Raw genomic sequence first — 21675 nt, 5'->3', positions numbered from 1 at the left:
TAATAACTGGATGTTACAGGATATATTGTCTGATAATAACTGGATGTCACAGGATATATTGTATGATAATAACTGGATGTTACTTAATTCTCTGGCCACTTAAAGTTAGTGACAAAAGCTCCCTTTTTAATATATATATATATATATATATATGGTCGTGGCCCACCTTATTGGTGATTGTTTCGTGGTCCACCTGGTCACAGAATTTATAGTTTACCCACCTCTTTTTTTACCACTATACCTCTGGGCGCAATATGATAGACTTCGTCTTAGGTTTAACTACCTATGAAACTAATAATGAATAATATGAAACTAAAACGACATAAGCTTAATTTAGAATGGCTTTGGCACGACAGGCTATTCAGAGGTGGGTAAACGCACTTTGGAGGTGGGTAAACGCACTTTCCGAATTTGGAGAGGTGCATAAACGGCGTTTACGTGCGTTTAGCCTCCACTACATCACTGCCACCAAGCACACCTTAGTTTTTAGAATAATACACAGCACCCTCCCGTGCCCAGACTTCCAAAGACAGGGAGATATTCTTGCTTTTTAACGAAGCATAGACAATCTGCTGCATTGTGAATTAAATTGCTCACATTCTTGCGCATGTACTACAATTGTTGCTAGAGGATTCCACTAGAGGGCACACCAGAGATCTAAAACCAGATTTTCATGACGTAAACAGAAGACAGAGTGGCAAATTTAAGGAGTTCACGATGTTGTGACAAGTGGGGACTTGTTAGCTCGTCCGGGATTGTCACAAAGCGGCCCAAAGTACTGTATGTCACAAAGAGGGGAGAGCATTCAGATTAATGCTCAAATGAAAGTTGTAATTGCTAAACACATCAGATATCTATTTGAAAAATGAATTGGGTGTGGTGAGTAATGGAATCAATTGTGAGTGGAGTGTAAGGATGAGTGAAGAATGTGTGGATTGATGTGGACTGCAAAAAAGGGTTTAACAAACCCAAACCAGGAGAGATGTGTACTATAGGAGAAAGGTAGACATAGACTAGGTCGAGGTCAAGATTTAGGCATGCGGTAGAGAGTGCCAGCTCCTGCAGGAGGAGGCCAATGAAGCCACAGCAGACAGTAAGGGAGGGGTCGTAAAAGATGCTGTCCTGAATTTCCCGTAGCTACGAGAAACAAAAAACTACTTTTGAGCAATCACGCTTCAAGCTGAAAATTTGTAGCGTGCAATGAGGCAGGCCTGCCTGGATATTTTGGGGATTAAGTGATACAATATGTAAACCATATCCTCATTCCATTAATGCACGTTGCCATCTTGACTTCTTCCCTTGTACGGAGTCTTGTGTTCTCTTGCCCCCATAGTCTTGCCATGTTCCTGCTCGACACTCTCTGCTACAATTCTCGATGTCTCTCATTCTCTGTCTGTCTCTCTCTCTTTCTCTCACCCCCAACCGGTCGAGGCAGATGACCGCCCACCCTAAGCCATGGTTCTGCTCGAGGTTTTTGCCTCTTAAAGGAAGTTTTTCCTTGCTTCTGTGGTCTAGTGCTTGCTCTTGGTGGGAACTGTTGGGTTTCTGTAAATAACATTCAATTCAATATAATTCAATTTTATTTATAGTATCAATTCATCACAAGAGTTATCTCAAGACACTTTACAGAGTAGGCCTAGACCACACTCCAGAATTTACAAGGACCCAACAGTTCTAGTAGTTTCCTCCAGAGCAAGCAACAGTGCTACAGTGGCGAGGAAAAACTTCCATTTAGGCAGATAACATCACAGAGTACAGTCTAGACCAGGGGCCTGATGCACAAAACCAGGATAAGGGATTAAGCCGGGATATTCAAGTTATCCTGGATGAATTTAGCTTTGACTCGGTTGCACGAAAACAGGTTGAATCAAAGCCAGCCAAGTAACCATGGAGATTTCTTCTTTGCGGCTAGCCTGGTCTAGAGCAGGCTTACAGCCAGGCCAGGATTAATCCTGGAGTCTCATGTGTTAACTGATCCGACATAAATGTGTTTAACAGTTATTACATTGTCTTCTGAATGTGTTCTGCTTTATTTTTATTAACATGCATTATTTGACACTATTGTTGTTATGAGTTTGATTTAAACCCCTACTTTTGCAGTTGTTTAGATGGTTAGAAATGGTTTCACTGGCACCCAGAAGCGGAGCAGCAATCAAGAGATTTGGGACTTTTCCCGGCAGGACGGTAGTGTGGCGACCACTGCCTGCCGGCAGACCTGTGCGTTGCAACAGTGTCCTCTCTCTGTAAAAGTAGAGATGAGCAGCGCAGGATCAGGTTTATACCGGAAGGTCGGGAGATTTTGTGCAGATAACATGTAGAACATTTTGAGAGCTAGAATTAAAACTACAGACTGTTCCAGCTGATATGTGGGTCTGATTATATTTTATTAAATCGGAATCGCACCACAGTGTTTTTGTCACCTCCTGTTCTGGAATCGGCTGGAAACTGTCCGACTTTACTGCAGCTTTTTTGTCCCCCCCGTCTGCTGCCGCCTGCTCTCGTCCACTTTACAGGCGAGGCGCAGTTCATCTCCAACAAGCCTATTGTTCGTTTGGCTGCCTGGGGCTCCAAGATAGAGCGACCAACTTTTTTTTGGAGCAAGCATTGATTATGCGTGACACGGTCTTAATTTGCGGGACGTATTTATTGGGCTTCAAACGCTGTGCGCGCACGCGCTACGCGGGACGGGTGGTCACCCTATTCACACTTCACCTATACCTGTTCTCCAATCATCTACAAATTCCCTCGCTGTCTTTCCTCAATTGCATTACCCCCCACACGCACTGTTAACTGGGACAACCTCAGATCTTTCCAGCCCGCCCCCATCTCACCACCCTCTCATCATGCCAAGTTGGCCCTCCTCAACACCCGATCAATCAACACTAAAGCCCCAGTCCTTCATGAACTAATCCTTGACAACTCGCTAGACTTTCTTCTGCTCACCGAAACCTGGCAACAACCCAATTACTTCTTCTTCCTCAACCAAGCATCCCCCACTGGATACAATTACATCTGCAAACCCCGCCCCTCCCGACGTGGTGGCGGCCTCGCCGTCATTTACAGTCAGAACTTCCAGATCACTGAACTCACCCTCCCCTCTGTTTCTTCATTTGAATATCTCGCCTTCAAAACTCTTTCCTCCATGACAGTTCTCCTCATCTAGCGGGCACCTATACCAAACCCTTCCTTCCTGTCAGACTTCGCAGAACTCCTCACACTAGCCTCATCTCTCTCCTCATGTCTGCTGCTACTCTGTGACTTCAACATCCATATAGACTCCCCCTCTTGCAAGCTGTCATCAGAATTCACCACTTTACTGGACAACTTCACTCTCATCCAACATGTCACATTCCCAACCCATGACAAGGGACACATCCTCAACCTGGTTTGCTCCATGAACCTGCCTGTGCTGGAACTCCATCCATGCCTCTTTCCCCTCTCTGATCACAAACTGATACGGTTCATCATTCCTTTTCCAACCGCACGCCCACGCATCCTTCGAGAAATCACCTTCCGCAATCTTAAATCCATTGATCCCCACCATCTCTCTGACCTGCTCTCCTCCACTCTCCACCTGGACTCAACCCTCACCTCACCTGATGATCTCACAAACCACCTCTACTCCGTCTTGTCTTCCTCCCTTAACTCTCTGGCCCCCCTCAAAACAAAAACCGTCACCTTTAACACCTCATCACCCTACAAACCTGCACTCCGGAAAATGAAACAAACTGGCCACCGACTCGAACGCCTGACAAAAAAATAATCTCTCACAGTCCACCATGAAGCCTATAAACTCCACCTCACTGCCTACAAAGAGGCTTTAATTTCTGCCAAATCTGCCTACCTCTCCTCCATCTTCTCCAACCCCTGTCATAACTCCAGAACCCTCTTCTCCACAATGAATATCATCATTGCCTCGGACTCATCAAGCCTCGGACCAACACCCACCCTACTTCTTCTCCTGATCTCTGCAACTCATTCCTTCACTTTTTTGCAAACAAAATCAACACCATTTATCAGTCTCTATCCCCTGCATCTGACCTCCCAGTATTTACTCCAGCGCCTACCACGGACCCTCCTCTCCCTATCCGACCTGACCTCCCTTCTCCTCCTCCACACTACCTCCTGTCCCAGTTTGACCTGGTCACCACCCCCGATATCTCTAAACTCATCAGCTCTTCCAAACCCACTATCTACTCCTCTCTTGAAGTTATGCCTCCTCGTCCTCTCCCCCTACCTCACTAAGCTCTTCAACTCCTCTCTGTCCCTTGGAAGTGTCCCCTCTGCTTTCAAAACTGCTGCTGTCACCCCGGTCCTTAAAAAATCTGGTCTGGATCCCTCTTCCCTTAATAACCACGCCCTATATCCTACCTCCCCTTTCTGTATAAAACCCTTGAACGTATAGTTGCCTCACAATTACAAACTCATCTCCTTGCCAATAACCAATTTGAACCCTTCCAAACTGCTCTGCTCAAAGTCTTCAACGACATACTCACTTCTGCTGACACCGGTTCCCTCAACATCCTAATTCTTCTTGACCTGAGTGCAGCCTTCGATACTGTGAGCCATAACATTGTTATGTAACACTGTAACAATGTTATGGCGATGAAACCCAGATCTACCTCAGCACCAACTCCCCCCACAATCCCCCCCTCTCCCACATCCACTCCTGTCTGTCAGCGAACAAAACCTGGATGCACCACAACTTCCTCAAACTAAACAGCAATAAAACAGAATTCCTCCTCATAGGCTCCAAATCCACTCTCAGCAAAGCCAATAACCCCACTCTCATCATTGACGGCACCATCATCTCCCCATCTCCCCAGGCCCGCAACCTTGGTGTGATTTTTGATTCAACCCTCTCCCTTGAGCCTCACATCCGTCAAGTCATCAAAACCTCCTTCTTTCACCTTCGAAATATTGCTAAAATCAGACCCTCACTCACAGACTTATTCATGCCGTCATCTCCTCACGACTTGACTATTGCAACTCACTACTCCTTGGCATCAGCTCCACCTCCATTAAAATGCCCCAACTGGTTCAGAACTCAGCCACATGACTCATCACCCGCTCCACATCCTGGCACCACATCACATACAAAATCCTGGTCCTCACATAAAAAGCCATACACCACCTTGCCCCGTCATACCTCACTGTCCTCCTCTCCCCCTACCAACCTTCACGGTCCCTCAGGTCCACCTCAACCAGTCTCCTCTATGTCCCCAAGTCAAAGCTCCGCAGTTTTGGGGACAAAGCCTTTTCCAGGGCAGCTCCCAGGCTCTCGAACTCCCTCCCCCATGATCTGCATCTCTGAGTCCCTCACCATTTTTCAGTCCCGTCTGAAGACCCATCTTTTCTGTTCTGCCTATCCTTACTTTTTTATTTTATTTATTTATTTATTTGTTTATCTATTTTTTTTTATACACTGTTTCTACTCTGTAAAGCGACTTTGAGTTTTGAAAAAGTGCTATACAAATTCAATTTATTATTATTATTATTATTATTATTATTATTAGCGCAGTGCAAAACGATTGTGATTGGTTTATAGAAAAATGAAAACAACCTAGAACGTATCTGTGGTGTAGCCCCACCTTATTTTGCAGTGCTGTAGAGATATGTAAATTAATGTGAGACTAGATTAATGCGAAAAAATCGTGTTTTTTAAGGTTTGGGACAAATTGTTATTGAGGGTTGGAAAACGGACCTTCTGTTAGTTAGCTGTAGCAACTTGAATTCAGCCAGAGCAATCCCCAGGTCTGTACTTTCCCTTGAATTTTAAGATAAAAATATTTTGCTTGAGTTTGTCTCATTTTCTTGTTCTATTATATTGACACAAATCGGATTCCATACATGTGGCTGTAGACTGTCTTGTTTATTCAATATCCTATTTCGTTATAATCTTCCATGGGGTCCCCAGGAAAAGGGAGCGTAACTCTGTATAATTCCATCCATAACTTTGGAAAACTTTTCCTTTATGTGCATCAATGTCCCAGAAATGCTTGTTACTAACCTAGCTCTGGGGAGTCATTCCCCGGAGTCCTTATGTTCTTTTTTCCCCAGCATGTTCCCTCAGATCAGGGAGGCTCCAAAATCACAGTAGCAGCTGCTGCCAAGGTCCCGCTACAAGCTCTGCGATCCCATGTTCATCTTCTAAACTCTGCAGTTCCCAGCTACGTCCTGCTGTGCCTTGTAATGCCCACAGTGCCCTGCTATGCCATGAACTACTACAAAGAACTGCAACAAACTACTGTTTTTTTCTATTTTTGTTATATCCACTCTTCATTCTAACCCCAACCAGGCCGTCAGACAATGCCTACCAAGAGCCTGGGTCTGTCCGAGGTTTCTGCCTAAAAGGAAGTTTTCCTCGCCACTGTCGCACTGTTGCTTGCTCTGGAGGAAATTACTATAACTATTGGGTCCTTGTAAATTCTGGAATGTGGTCTAGACCTACTCTGTAAAGTGTCTTGAGATAACTTTTGTTATGAATTGATACTATAAATAAAATTGAATAAAATTGAATTGAATTTTATTTACAGAAACCCAACAGTTCCCACCAAGAGCAAGCACTAGGCCAAAGAAGCAAGGAAAAACTTCCTTTAAGAGGCAAAAACCTCGAGCAGAACCATGGCTCAGGGTGGGCGGTCAGATAACTCTTGTTATGAATCAATACTATAAATAAAATTGAATTGAAATTGAATCCATAAGTAACACAAAAACAAATGCATGACTATCTAGTTCATGGATTTTATAGCTTTTCTATAATAAAACATCCACAAGAAAAACCTAATTTCTGTCACTTTAGCGGTCCTTGAAGTAAAGCACTTTTCTAGGTTTTGATTTCAAAGGCACAATATTTATTGACAGTTCAATCTGCATGAAAAAGCATCACATAGGATATTTTACACATATTTAACATGTGCTTTAACAATTATTTGTGAGAAATACAATATTCTATTAATTATATTATACTAATCTATTGTAGAAACCGACAACATGAGTTTTAAACATTAAAATTGAACCTTGTTAAATGAGTTGAAGCATACAACTTGTGCAATGGTAATATCACGGTTGTAGTTCAGGTTGATGACATCTTTTCATTGAGTCCTTGAAAATGTGATGAACAAAATCAATGGAAAGATACATTGAATATGTTCTGAAGCATATGTTGTGACTTAGAGCTTCATTGTTGCCAATAGTGCAGTGCACAGTCTTAAACTGTCACAGCAGAATCCTTCTTCAAAAATCTAATAATCACTCCTTTGATTTGAGGAAGACTTAGGCCGTAAACTAGAGGGTTATTAATGGGGGGGACCATCAAATACTCTAAAGATAAAACAACTGTGATGATAGGTTTCATTTTATCAGCCTCAAATCGAGTCAATGACAGCTCACAGAAGACAGAGAGAGAATAGGTGATGAATGTGATGATGTGAGGCAGGCAGGTCTGGAACGCCTTTCCTCTGAATTCAGACGAGCTTCTCCTGCAAACAAGCAGAATACGGAGATAGGTGTACAGGACAAAGAACAGGGGGGTGAAGACGGTTATTATTGTAACAAACTGACCTGCTATGTTGTTCAGAGTTGTGTCCACACAGGAGAGCTGAACCACAGGCCAGTTGGAACAAAACAGCCTATTCAGTTTATTGCCACACAGTGGTAATCGGACAGTAAGATAGAGCATGAAACCCATAGCAAATACAGGGTAGAGCACGGCAAAAATCCCAAGTTGTGTTACCATCTTAAATGTCATTTTACTGTGATAGTGTAAAGGCTGGCAAATAGCAACAAATCTATCATAGGCCATGATGCTGAGGAAAGTCATCTCACATGATGTATAGGTGTAAATAACATATATCTGAATGAAACATAATGGACGTGAGATTAAATGAGTGTCGGAAAGAATGTTCATCAGAAACCTGGGGAAGAAGCCGGCTGAGCCATATAGAGAGTTAAAAGACAGACAGCTGATGAAAATATACATGGGCTGATGCAGAGACTTCTCCAGACAGATTGTCAGAATAATGACAACGTTAGCAGAGACAATGGTCATGTAGAGCAACAGACACAGACTGAAGAACAGATATCTGAGGGGCCCAAAGTCTGCAAACAGAGTGAACTGAAAATACAAAGGATTCAGGCTGTTGTTGCCCATCATGTCTGCACAACAGCAGAGCTGGAAGAAGAGAAGTGAGAGTAATGGAAAAAAAGAAAGAGGGTAAAAAAAGAAATTGAGGTACAGTAAATGGGATTACAATATTTCAGCAAAATGGTCTATTTCAACACTTAAAAAGACACAAAACATACAATAAACCTGCATGTAAGTTGCATCAACTGCACATTTCTAACAATTGTGTCTAACATTCTGCATAACTACACAATTTGAGTTAAAAAAGACGTGTTCAAAAAATAAAGACATTGGTGGAAAAAAGGTTACATGAACCAAATCAACAAGCAATCTCACATTTGTCAATCAGTGTGTTAGCTCAATGAAGAAGAGATTTTGTTGCAATCAGCCTAAAAAGAGTGTCCTCTGATAGCTGAGAAATCAGTACATATAGCAGACAACATAAAATACTGGACATAGCACTCATGTTATTCATGTGGTCTTTTCAGTTAATACATTCATGAAGATAATCAGAAAACAGTCTTTGCATCAGTGTGTGTGAACATAGCTTTTACAATAATACACAGCACCCTCCCCTGACTACAGCAGACTCAGGCAGGAGCTGAACCTTTAATACGGTTTTGTTGTCACACTGAGAGCAGCAGCCTGTACACACAGAGTCCAAAGGGAGGTCTGGTGTGTCAGACACTGATTACGCAGTTATTTGTTATGTTGCATCAGTATACCCAAGCCCTGACTTCCAAAGCCAGAGATATACTTGCATAAAGATCAATTGAAAATGTCAATGTCAATTTTATTTCTATAGCACATTTAAAAACAACAACAGTTGACCAAAGTAACTTTGAACTTGAACAGGGTCGATGTCAAATACATAAATAACAAGTATAAAAATCACTCCAAGAGTACACTTTACCAGAGAGGCTGACAAGTGTGAAACCCCCAGGATTATGACACATTCTCTGATCACCCTTTTTGAACAGGGGAACCACCACCCCGGTCCCCCACTCCTAAGGCAAATCAGCATTTAGCCTTTGGTGCGCTGGTATCACGTACAATTATGAGAATCATTATGCCTGAACATGGTTTGGCATTTTAGACAATCCATGACTAGCACTGTGGTATGACAAAAATGTACAGCTTGGGTTTATAGCAATGCCGTTTACGACATCACTGTAGAGCAAGCATCATCACAATTCTGCCCCAAGAACAGCAAGCCCCTGATGTAGGGTGAGACACGGAAATGATGGAGAAGACTTCATACATGACGAATCCCATGACTCTAGATTAAATGCAGCTTTATTCACACAGTTAACAGACTTTCCTGAAAGGAGAATGGTTGACATGCAATCAAATGCACTGCTCAAAGATTCTCAACGAATGTAAAATCGACCCATCCTTTATAGTCTTTAGGACCCCTTCTGGACCCACTCATTCCTAACATCACCCTTCACTCAGGGGATTCTCATCACTTGAATAGTCCTCATGTAAATTATTATGTTTTAAAAGTTGTTACATGCAATAATAGTCAAATCCAGAGTCATTTAATTAGCACAGTGAATAAGCTGCCCTTCATTGCAGGCTCATGTGATTTTTCCCCTGACTTCCTGCAGCTGTAACAATGGCTATAATGGCCATTATTCATCATTTCTATTATCTTAAAACACATCCGAGGGCCGTATGCTGTAAAGCCTGTAATGTTGTTAACATCGGTCATCGTTCAGGAGGTAGCAGTAACCAGTAGCACGACCTAATGATTACACATCTGTGGTACTCTGAAAACATCCATGGGTTGATTTTGAGAAGCATTTAAACAGGGTGTCTCATGTGACACGTGAAGTTGAATTACTCGGGTCTCTTTTAAGACCAACCCCTGTACTTAAGTCTGACACAGGCCAAGTTTTAAAAAAATGCGCTGGGAGGTCTCCTCGTGCACTTGTTTTATTTTTGTTTAACTTAAAATAGAAACCCAGAATAATAGATCATTTGACAATGTTGACATCAACACATCTTCAATATCTGACTGGTATAACCTTAATCAATAAAGTCAAAGACATTAACCTTCTGAGGTCAACACTGTTGCAACCAACATCGAATTATTCGTTGGACATAATGAATATGATATAAGACGTATTCATCTCCAAATCAACACAGTGTAGACACTTACTTTGTTTGATTAGAACAAAAGAAATGTGCCGTTTAAACAAGATCTTCCATGCGGTTGTAGTCTGTGGAACAAGGAATCCCTACATTATTTTACGCCATCACTGATATCTCTGCATGTTGTTAAATGGTTTTTACATATTTTATGTGACTTATTAACAGGGCTTGGCTACTTTATGCACATTAATACACCTAATACACCTGGGGTGCCAAAACTTTTGAACCCCACTGTATATAAAACTTTTCTATGTTGCAACTTTATAATAGACATCCAGACACTGATTGTTTACAGACCAACTAGTAACCCTTAACAACGTGTTAGGAATATATTTTTCCCCAGGGGTGTGTGCTGTTTCTCACAAAAAAACAAAGCATGTGTCAAAAAGAAGGAGAATTTATTTAGTTTTAAATAAATATTTGAACATTTTCCAGCAGTTTGACATTTATTTCCCTTTCCTAAAAATTGTTTTTACTTATGTCTCTTTTGTATCTGGTAGCCTTTGTAACTCATTTACAAATTATTTGTAAAGCATAGCAAGTGCTCACTTTAGATGGGCTCACATCATGTAATCAGCTAATCAGCAGTAAGTAGAGAGTTAAGAATTAATTGATGTGTTGTTGAGTGCTTGTTACCCCCCTTCCATTAGAGCTGTTTCCTCTATAGATATTAAAGCCTGGTCCATGCAGTGAAGCATATGGGGAGTTGTTATGTAATCACGATTCTATCAAGGCTAAAAAAATCTAAAAAAGATGCTGCACTTGCCCAGACTTTGGGGTGAGGTGACGGATGTTCATATGTCCTCCAAAGTGACCCCTAGGTTTGAGTTGTTGATCCAAGATCAGTCGAGGTTGATTGATAGTTTAAAAAAGTTGAGGTTACACGGAGAATAAATTTGACCTGCTATCTATCTATCTATCTATCTATCTATCTATCTATCTATCTATCTATCTATCTATCTATCTATGGGACCAGGGAAGAGCTTGCTTGTTCAATGATTAATAATGCACAGGTTCATAGCAAAAGCAAAATGACTCTGTGGTGGCCTCTGCCATCCTTTATGCTGTGGTCTGCTGGAGGGAGGGCAGCTCAGACCGGGACAGGAGCAGACTCAAAAGATTGATCAGGAGAGCGAGCTCTGTCCTGGATTGTCCTCTGGACCCCATAGAGAAAGTAGGGGAGAGACGGATATTAGCCAAGCTGACTTTCATCATGGACAACACCTCTCACCCCCTACATGACACTGTGGGGTCCCTGAGCAGCTCCTTCAGCAGCAGACTGATACACACACGGTGTAAGAAGGAGAGGTACCGCAGGTCATTAATCCCGGCCGCAGTCAGACTCTACAACACCTGCACTACCTGATAATGTTGTAATTTCTGTTCCTGTTTTTCATCAAATCCACACACTCTCTGTATCTCTTTATCTGTATTTATATTTTTTGATTACAAGTGCTTGGTGAATATAACTTATATTATGGTTACCTACTTTTGCTTTATAACTTTAATTACATATTCAATTTAATTTTAAAGTCACTTACTTATACTGCAATATTGTTCTTTGTACTATGGCAACCGCAGTTTACTTTACAAAACCTTTATTTGACGCCACTTTACTTTACTTCAGTCTACTTTTCTGCTGTTGTTTGCCTGTTTTTCTTGTGTGTTTACTTGTTTGTTTGTTTTTGCTGTTATTGTTGAAGAATGCTACTGTAACAAAGGAATTTCCCTGATGTGGGATAAATAAAGTATTATCTTATCTCTTAAATGATTAAATATAGATTATGATTTGAAATGTCTCGGTACCTCAGTTTATTGCATATTTAAAACAAAGATGTTTATGAGGTTCATCTAGACCAGATGACTGCTGCAATCTATCTATCTATCTCTCTCTCTATCTATCTAAATATATACAGTATATGTTTTTACTAATCTGTAGTCTTTTACCAACTCCTACATTAGGCCAATGAGGTGGGACCAGGGAAGAACTTGCTTGGATGAGTGTTAATATGAAGTGTTAATGTGCTAATAATCAATGTCCACAAGCTGTCGTCATTTGGGTGCTGTGACCCATTTATTATCCGGACGACATGCCCACTGTAGCACAAACAATATGGTACATTTGCTTCTTATTTCAAATACAATGCTCCACCCAGTGCTCAAACAGAAAACTGCAGAATAATTAATATCACCAACGTGGTATATCAACCTTACCTGCACTGTACAGGTTTTATAAACCTTATGCCTATTGATTTGTTTTATTTAGTGCCTGCTAATAAAACACTAAACAATTAAAACAATAAAATAATTACAAAACTCTAAAAGAAAAACACCGCATGAATCTAATTTTGATAATTTAAAGAAAAACTTGCTTTTTTCCCTGCTTTTTCAAAGCAACCTTTTCATCTATGTTTTATTAAGACTTAGTTACAGGTTGTCACATTATCTAGTATATATAATATAGTATATAGTTAAATGAAAAAAGTACAGTCAAAGGTAACTCAATCAATAAATGTAATTCTTTTTAGTCATAATAAGCAATGCTCTTAGTTGTCAGATGACATGTTAAGTTACCTTTTCCTCCCAACAAGCAGACGTCTACATACAATGCGTATTTTTGACATCTTTAGTCCGTACAGTAAAGGATTGATGAGTGGTTGGCATGTAAGCCAGTACAATGACAGAAAAATACGCAACATAATGGGTAAATAATTCATATTAAACCTGCTTTGTATTAATTCAAAGAAACCCCCAAAAGAAAAATTTAGCAGGGAAGCGAGGTGAGGTGTGCAGGTACTGAGAGCTTTCTGTCTGGTCTGTCTAGAACCAGAAAAACACACTTTAAGGATCCTCATGTAAGAGAAAATAATTAAGATTATAAGACCAAAGATTACTGTAAATATATTAACAAGTCCATAAATGTTAATGCCTGATGTATCAGAGCAGGCCAGCTTGACAACATTAGGGTTGTCACAGTACACTTTGTTAATAATGTTTCCACACAGCTGTAAAGGAGCAGTCAGAACAGAAACTGTCAAAGCAGTGACAAAAAAAGAGTACAACCATGTTAGAGCAATAAGCACGGCAATCTTTTTAGGTGTCATACGAGTATGATATTGTAGAGGAAAACAGATAGCAAGATATCTATCATAGGACATTATGGCTAAGGTCCAAAATTCTCTCGCTCCATAAGAGTGCAAACAGAAAATCTGCAGGAAACAGAAGGGAGCAGAAACAGTGTGAATATCAGAGAGGATCTGAACCAGAAGGAATGGAAACAACCCTGTACTACCATACAGTTCATTTACAAACAGGCTGACCAGAAAAAGGTACATCGGTTCATGTAAGCTCCTGTTCACACAGATAACCACAATCAGCAACACATTGGCACCGATTATTAACAGATATACATATATGATAATGAGAAAATATAAATATTTGAGAACACCTGTGTCAAAATAGGCACTGAGTGTGAACAGTAAAATGTTCGTATCATTTACCATGATCCTCCTGACTCTGAAAAACAAAAATTATAACATTTTGCAAGATTTTACATTTCATTAAACGATTTCTGAAAGGTCAGTCAAACATTTCAAGCTTTCTTCAGACTGTGTGAAGATAAGAAATTGATCACAAACAGCATTCAATCAACAAACAAGAGAGAATGAATTCATCAAACATGCCATTCACCAAGTATATGTGTTAATACTAAGAGTAAGACATTACCCAACAGTTGATGACATTGTGAGAATGCTAACATTCATTTGCTTCAGTGGGACTGTGAGTCCAGTCTAACTGAGCTGAAACCTCTGCTCTGCGTCTTTTAACCTTTTCCACTGAGCAGACGCCCACAAGAGAGGCCGGACCTCATTATCAGAGCAACTTATTGTTTTGGTAACGAGTAGCTTCTTGTTTCTAAGTGATGCTTAAAAAAAATACATTTCTGTTTTGCACAGCACCAATTAACCATAAACAACACTGGCTCACGCAGTTTACTGCTTCCTGTTTGGTGCAGCCGCAGATAATATCAAACAGTTTGGATTTGGAATCTCTACAATGGAAAAACACTAACTGGGACTGAGCTTTATGAACACCTTAAACCAAATGATTGAGACAGATTGAAACGGAGCTCCCTAAATCTAGCAACAATTTTATTTCCATGATGGACATTTGTCTGTGACAGTGGAATCTCTTGGAAAGTAATTTGGTGGAAGGTTTGCCTTAGCTGCAGAGGAGGCTGAAGTGACAGTGGTTAAGGATCATGCAACCAACTTCCACTGAAAGAAATCCTCTTAAACATACTCAGGATGAGATGATGGTGTCCCAGCTCTGGATCGTCTCCAAGAGAAACTTCCTAGTCACTTCAAAATCAATTTTAGTGAACTATTTTCGTAAAATAAGAGCTCATATTTCGAGCCACCATAACAGTGGTTTGAAATTCTTGAGCAGCCAGACCCACGTGATACATTCGTCCAATCAGAACCTATTATTACATGCATTGGCGTCTTGCTAACTAAGACCAGGAACACACTGTCAGTGTTTGTTATTGTTATTGCCACTCTTCATTCTAACCCCAACCGGTCGTCAGACACCGCCTACCAAGAGCCTGGGTCTGACCGAGGTTTCTGCCTAAAAGGAAGTTTTTCCTCGCCACTGTCGCACTGTTGCTTGCTCTGGAGGAGACTACTAGAACTGTTGGGTCCTTGTAAATTCTGGAGTGTGGTCTATCTGTATAGTGTCTTGAGATAACTCTTGTTATGAATTGATACTACAAATAAAATTGAATTGAATTGAATTGAATTGTTTGTGCAGGCTTTGACCCAAAATACAGAGGGTAGACAAAAAGTGGTAGCGTGGAAGTGTTGAAGGTTTATTAAAATTAAAATGGTTACAACAAAAGATGCAAAAACACTAGGAATCAAACTACATAGGGAGAGATGCAAAGAAGAAAAGCTTAAGACAACAGAGGCTGGCGTTGAAAGGCAAACCCCTTTGGCGATAACAGAATCCCTATGTGGGCCAAACAGGGGGCAGGCGGTGAAAACCCTTTGGAGGACAAGTCAGGGCGAAGAGCCTCTGGAGGGAGAGCAGGATGTGGATGGCCTTGACCGGATGGAATGGAGACAGGCAAGAAAGCATGGGCCTGTCAGTACCTTCCAACTGCCTCTAGGGTCGTCTGGAATAACACATTCCAAAAGGACCCCTTTAGTCCAAAGGCTTCCATGATCACCGGTGTTTACAACTGTGTTCAAGGGTTACCAAAGAAGTGCCCACTTGGATTTAATGCCCCTGACCTCAACAAGAATGCCAGAAAAGCTTTGTCCGAGGTGTGAGTTGAAAATCTGTTGCAAAAGGGCCTCTTCCAAATTTTCATAGTTTACCCACATTACCAGTTTGGGTTCACCAGGTCTGTCCAGAGTCTTTTCCAAAACTAAGTCACTATATGGTGATCAGTTGACAATTACGCCCCTCTCTTCACTCGAGTGTCCAGAACATGTGGCCTCAGATTAGACAATATGATCACAAAATCATCCTTGAGCCTCTGGAACCACATACACCTATGAGCATTGTGAAATAACATGGTGTTGATTATGGACAAACCATGACTAGCCTTCACACCTCTCCAGAGGCCTATCCTACAAAGCAAGATTTGTGTTCACCAGGGTAACTTCAGGCCAGGGTTTGGTCGCTCACAATGGTGCCTCACTGGTTACTGGGTTACATCGCCATGGTAACTTACGCTGAACATCTAACCTGCTCAGGAGCTATGTTCAAGATAGAGAGATCCGAGATCAACCGGTATAAACGCACGATCTGCTGACAAACCAACAACTTAATAATACCGTCACCATTCTTAGAAGAAGTTAGCCTGACAAGCCTGGGAACTCACCATTGGCTCACTTGTGTAACCAGCTTATTGGTCCATGGTGAACAGACTTCCCCGTTTCTGGTTGGCCTGTCTCCGTTTTAAATGTGCATTTACAACACTCAGCATTGGTATTTTGGATACGTTTGTTTTAGTGCAACTTTCATAAACATTATCTTTGTGGATTGTGAGGCTTGGACCCAAACGCAGGAAAGCGAGGAGTGTGCAACAGTTTGAAATAAACAATAATTTTAATGTAAACACAAAGAGACTTACAAACTAGTAAGCAGAGCTGGTAAGAAATCCAGTAAAAAAGGAACATGGAAGGACATGGGGAAAAACTCCAGGAACACAAAAACGCAGAGAAATCTAGGAAGATGGAATAAAAGCAAACACAGGACAGCACAACAAATGATAAAAGAAAAAACAACGATCCACAAACAACAGACACAGAAAGCAAAGGGACTAAATACACAAGGAAACTTAGGATAACATAGGACTGGTGACACAAGGGTTGGTGAACAGGTGAAAGACATCAGACAATTGCAAAGGCGGGAAAACCAAAAGACAGCAAGTAAAACGTCTTGGTTTACGTATGTAACCCTTGTTCCCCGAGATAGGTGAACGAGACACTGCGTCGGTTACGACACTATGGGAAACACCTTTGGCATTAGAGGGCTGAATGCGAAGGAAAACTACTCCAATCCTATTGGTCCTAGTGAGAACGGTAGCATGTGAAGGCATAACCGTAGGGGCATATAAGCACACCGGCACATAAATGTAAATGTGCTGTATTTATATAGCGCTTTTCCAGTCTTAACAACTGCTCAAAGCGCTTTTACATCTACAGGAAACATTCACCATTCACACACATTCATACACTGTGGCAGGGGCTGCCGTACAAGGTGCCACCTGCTCATCAGATAAACATTCACACACATTCACACTCCGACGCGCAGCACCGGGGGCAACTCGGGGTTCAGTGTCTTGCCCAAGGACACTTCGACAATGACTGCAGGGGCGGGGATCGAACCACCAACCTTCCGATTGGCAGGCAACCGCTCTACCACTGAGCCACAGCTGCCCCACCACTGAGCCACAGCCGCCCCTAACATAGCTCATTAGCTCTGTCTATGAAGCAAGGCACTCCGGGCGAGGCGAGGGGCGGTGAACGGACGCAGTGTCTCGTTCCCCTATCTCGGGGAACAAGACACTGCGTCCGTTCAACGCCCCTCGCCTCACTTAGAGTGCCTGGCCCAGCCAGCCGCATCACAAACCCCCTGGAGAGACGCTCCCGAGAGGAGAGCCGGATAGGCCGCCATGCCTCTCGTGGAATGAGCCCGTACAGCCATAGGTGAAGGCAAACTGCGCACCAGCTAGGCCAGGTAGATAGTCTGAACGATCCAGTTGCTGATAGTATGTTTGGACGAGGGGAGCCCAGCCTTGGGGGACCCAAAACCAGAAACTGGTCCGTCTTCCTCCACTGGGAGGACCTCAGAGTGAAGACACTCAGCGCTCTGACAGGGCAGAGGAAATGGAGCCTCCCATCCTTCGCCGTCACATGAGGTGGAGAATGAAATGCCTGCACTGACAGTGGACTGTACCTTGGGAATGTAGCCCTGAATGGGGTGCAGGATGGCCCACACGTTACCCGGGGCAAACCCCAGGCATCGGGGATTAACCGAAAGAGCCTGGAGGTCCCCGACCCTCCTCAGAGAGGTGATTGCAAGGAGGAAGGCCATCTTCAGGGTCAGGTACTTGGCCACAGCCAACTTCAAGGGTTCGAATGGGGCCTCAGCCAAACATTCAACAACCAACGTCAGATCCCAGGTGGGAATCCTAAAGTGAGATGCAGGTCTCATCCTCCGGGTCCCATGGAGAAACTGCACGCCCAGGGTAAGCTTCCCCAGAGACCCATCCCTCTAAGGGGCATGGAAAGCCAAAAGCCGGTTGTTGTTTTAGAACCCGCAGATCAAGAATAGGGCGCAGCTGAAAGACGACGTCTGCTGGGGCTCTATCTTCTTTAGAGGTAACTCTCCAGAGCGTCTTCAACCCGCGGATTGAAAGCACTACTGTAAGCATATTACAGGTGCTTTATACTAAAATAGTATCCTAGCCACATGTCTCAACTTAGAACAGAAAAAATCCAGAAAAAAATGACTTATAAAATGGATTTTATATGAATTTATTTCTACAGATATGTCTTTGCGTTTGTCTTATTTCTTATTTCTTAAAAAGCCCAAAAAGTGCTAAATACAAAACTTCCGGAATACAAAAACACATCCACATCACTCACAGATATGTCTGAACGAAGTACATACATAGATTTATAGAAATAAGTAATCATAATTTTATGAAATGTTGAAATGCCATGAGAAGGCCATATTTTTTGCTTTCAGACAGTTGGAGTCATCCCAGGGTTAGTTTTGTCTGGCCATGTCTGGTACCATTCAACTTGTCTTCTTATTGGCTACACAGGGATGCCATGACCTCTTCTTCTAATTAGTGGGATCTACTGTCATTCTTTCCCACGTGGGCCTAATGTGGACTGTATGATATTATTGGCTTAGTTTGAGTGTATCTCTTGATAGAAAGATGCTATAGGCTGGCAACAAGGTTCACTGGTGTCTGCAGACGCCACAAATTATACTGGTGTGTCGACATGATTTCTAGCCCGCACAGGGAAAAAGTTACAAACAATAAAAACCGAGAAATGATCTAGATTTCTGAACGTCGAAACTTGCCCAGAAACTACAAGATTGTGAGAGGACCAGCTAATTATGGATAACAAGGCTTGGATATTCTAATACCTTGGACTGATGGGCATGTAGGAAAACCAAGTCTTTGGCGATCTTTCACCGCTGTGATTAAAGACACGAGGAGACAGGTAGGAACACACACTCGATTTGACTCAAATCTGTCTGTGTTTCTTTACTTCAGAACATGATTTTAACCGCTGTAAGTCACCTTATTGCTTTGTATGTGGGCTCGATGGAATCATAAGACTTTAAGCTTTCTAACGATGTATGACTTGAGCGTGTTGATGACGGTTTAATGCAAGTAATAACGTCCTTTTATGGTGCGTTCCAATTTCGAACCACCAGTGGTACATTGAAAAGTTAAACAAGAAATGGCTCAATAGGATACATGTGTTAACATTCATTTTGTAATTGCACTCCCAGTCTAGGTGCTTTTAGACAAAGAGAGAGGGGCGTATTAGATAAAAATTTTAAATAGATTATTTTGCTTTGAATATTTTATGGAACTGGCATTACCACTGTTGGATAAAACAAAGTAAAGTAAACTGCATTTACCCTAACATAATTAGGAACTGAGAATGTAGAAATTTCGTTTGCCATTTTATATGTTTAGGTATTTTCCTGGATTTTTAAGAGAAAAAACAAAAGAGGCAAAAAGCGTTTTGCACCATACATAGGAACACAACCTGGGAAGAGCTTTTTGTTGAACTTTTTTCTTCTTAAAAAACAATGTGACAAAACACCAAAAGGAGAAAAAGAACTGCAGCTCATACTGGCTGGCCTTGGAAAAACATTAATTAATCATTAATGAAAACATCACATATTCAGAGGTGTGTCATCATTTAATAACTGCCTTGCCTAAAGATTGCCTAAAGATTGAATACACCCATCTTAAAATTCATATTAATGCTTGAGAAGATGCCCAAAACCCTGTGTACAAACTGCAAGAAAATGGTTCTGATTCAGATTCTTCCAGGACACATAAAGGAATGCCAGAATTAACTAAATTTGTGTGATTGTGCTGAAGAAGTATATTATGAGCCTAATTTACAAATGGCATTTATTAACACTCGCAAATATCTGCAAAAACATATTGTAACTTGTGATTGGTCAAGGTATTTACTTTCCACCAATAGCAGGTCATGGTATTATACCATAATAACATCACTTTGTTGGTGCTATAAATTAGGCCCTGCAAGTGTTGTTTAGGCTTAGATATGTTTTCTTAAATATCAGGAGTAGTGTGACACTTTATCCATGTGCCCAGTAAATTCATTTTTTAGACAGCTAATACAGAGTGTCTTGTGGGTAAAAATGCATTTCATCCTGACATCGTTGAGATCCATGCATCCAGTAGCAAATTTTGGTAATTTTGGTTTCAGTACTACTTTTCTTATGTATACCATGTTTATTTGACAATAAATTACCTGGAATAACCTTGGAGCCGAGCTGATTGCTTTCTGGAACTCCTCGGTGCTGTTTTCGGCCCATCTGTAAGATCTCCTGATATTAAACAGCTTGCTGGGCTGTGGTCAGACAGGGGGGTAAGTTGTTTGACTGGGAAGGAACTGAGAGAGGAAGGTTCTATATCTGTGACCATGTACTCCACGGTGCTGCTGCCGAGAGGCGAGCAGAACGTGTTTCTACCTAAAGAGTTTCCTCGGAGCCGACCGTTGACGATGTACAGACCATAGACCGTTAATATGAGTGGACAGAGCATGTGTGACGTCACCCATTGGTTTGTGGAGATCAGAAATGAGTCGTCGAGTTTGCGTTTATGGGCGCAGCCATCTTGGTTGCGGATGTGACGATTTTAGAGAAGAGGGCGGAGTGAGAGCGGAGCCACCGACCGGTGGGTGGGATATACAGTCTATGGGCGGGATCTGACTGACGTTAGCTGAGAGCTAGCAACCTGTTCTACCGTTACTCTAGCTAGCCACTTTCACCGCCGATGTGGTTGCAACGGCTGCTGAATAATTCAAGGTAAGATTTAGCTTCACTAGGTTTTAAGTACATATTTGTCCCATATAGTCTGTTATTACATATAAGAGTCACATTGCAAAGTAAATGAATCTGAAGTTACCATGTAAATTGTCCGTTACGTAAATTTTCTGCAAATCGAAGTTTACTTCTCGTAGTTTAAACGTAGTGTCAGTGAAATGCAAAACAGCGATTGCCAATGCTTATCATAAACGCTATTTGCACATGTATAACCAAGTTTCTTATAACGTTTAGCTAACTGTAATAACCATAATGCAACGATTATGTGCTACTATTTGCCCTGTCAGTCTATAGTTGGGGCATTTAGCCTTGACATGCTGTTAAGAGCTAATGTTAGCAGAAATAAGCTAATTTAACTAAGTTACTGTTGCACTAAAGAACATTCATTGATTCATGTGTATTCTCCTGGATAATTAATGAAGTACAGTTACATGCTAGTGTGCATAGATATTTAACTATGAGGGGCTCAAATTGAAATTGATGATTCTTTCTCTTTCTTTCAGAAATAGGAGTGCTGAGACGATGGCCTGTTCACCTACCCGATGCCCCAGAAGTAAGTAATAGTAATAGATCATTTTCTTTTGCTATTCATTGTACAACATTAAACTTTTACCAAACTTCTGTACAACTAAGCCAAGGTAATAATGCAACAGTCTGGATCATTGGAGACAGCTACATCCGGCGTGGGACAGAGAGAGCGGCAAAGACCATGGGGAACAACCTTGGTATTGCGGATGTCTCCATCTCTTGGTTCGGCTGGGGTGGTC

General features: G+C 41.6%; 2 protein-coding genes across 2 annotated transcripts; both read right to left on the bottom strand.

Annotated features, from left to right (window-relative positions):
* Nucleotides 1–7197: 7197 nt before the first annotated feature.
* Nucleotides 7198–8155, bottom strand: LOC117953216 (olfactory receptor 6N1-like). The gene has a single exon (XM_034886044.1). The coding sequence runs from the start codon at nt 8153–8155 to the stop codon at nt 7211–7213; it is 945 nt and encodes a 314-aa protein (XP_034741935.1). The 3' UTR covers nt 7198–7210.
* A 4697-nt stretch (nt 8156–12852) lies between these two features.
* LOC117952412 (olfactory receptor 142-like) lies at nt 12853–14061 on the bottom strand. Its single transcript, XM_034884698.1, has one exon. It carries the CDS (start codon nt 13783–13785, stop codon nt 12853–12855), a length of 933 nt encoding a protein of 310 aa, XP_034740589.1. The 5' UTR covers nt 13786–14061.
* Nucleotides 14062–21675: the final 7614 nt, after the last annotated feature.

Source organism: Etheostoma cragini, chromosome 11 (genome assembly GCF_013103735.1).
Source record: "Etheostoma cragini isolate CJK2018 chromosome 11, CSU_Ecrag_1.0, whole genome shotgun sequence".
In the NCBI taxonomy this organism is placed as follows: Eukaryota; Metazoa; Chordata; class Actinopteri; order Perciformes; family Percidae; genus Etheostoma; species Etheostoma cragini.
Note: the sequence above shows the minus strand (reverse complement) of the source record. Positions and strands in the feature narration are given on the sequence as shown.

Bases quoted from the DNA above. Each gene is read 5' to 3' on its own strand.
- LOC117953216 (XM_034886044.1), bottom strand. From the start codon at position 8,155: ATGATGGGCAACAACAGCCTGAATCCTTTGTATTTTCAGTTCACTCTG.
- LOC117952412 (XM_034884698.1), bottom strand. From the start codon at position 13,785: ATGGTAAATGATACGAACATTTTACTGTTCACACTCAGTGCCTATTTT.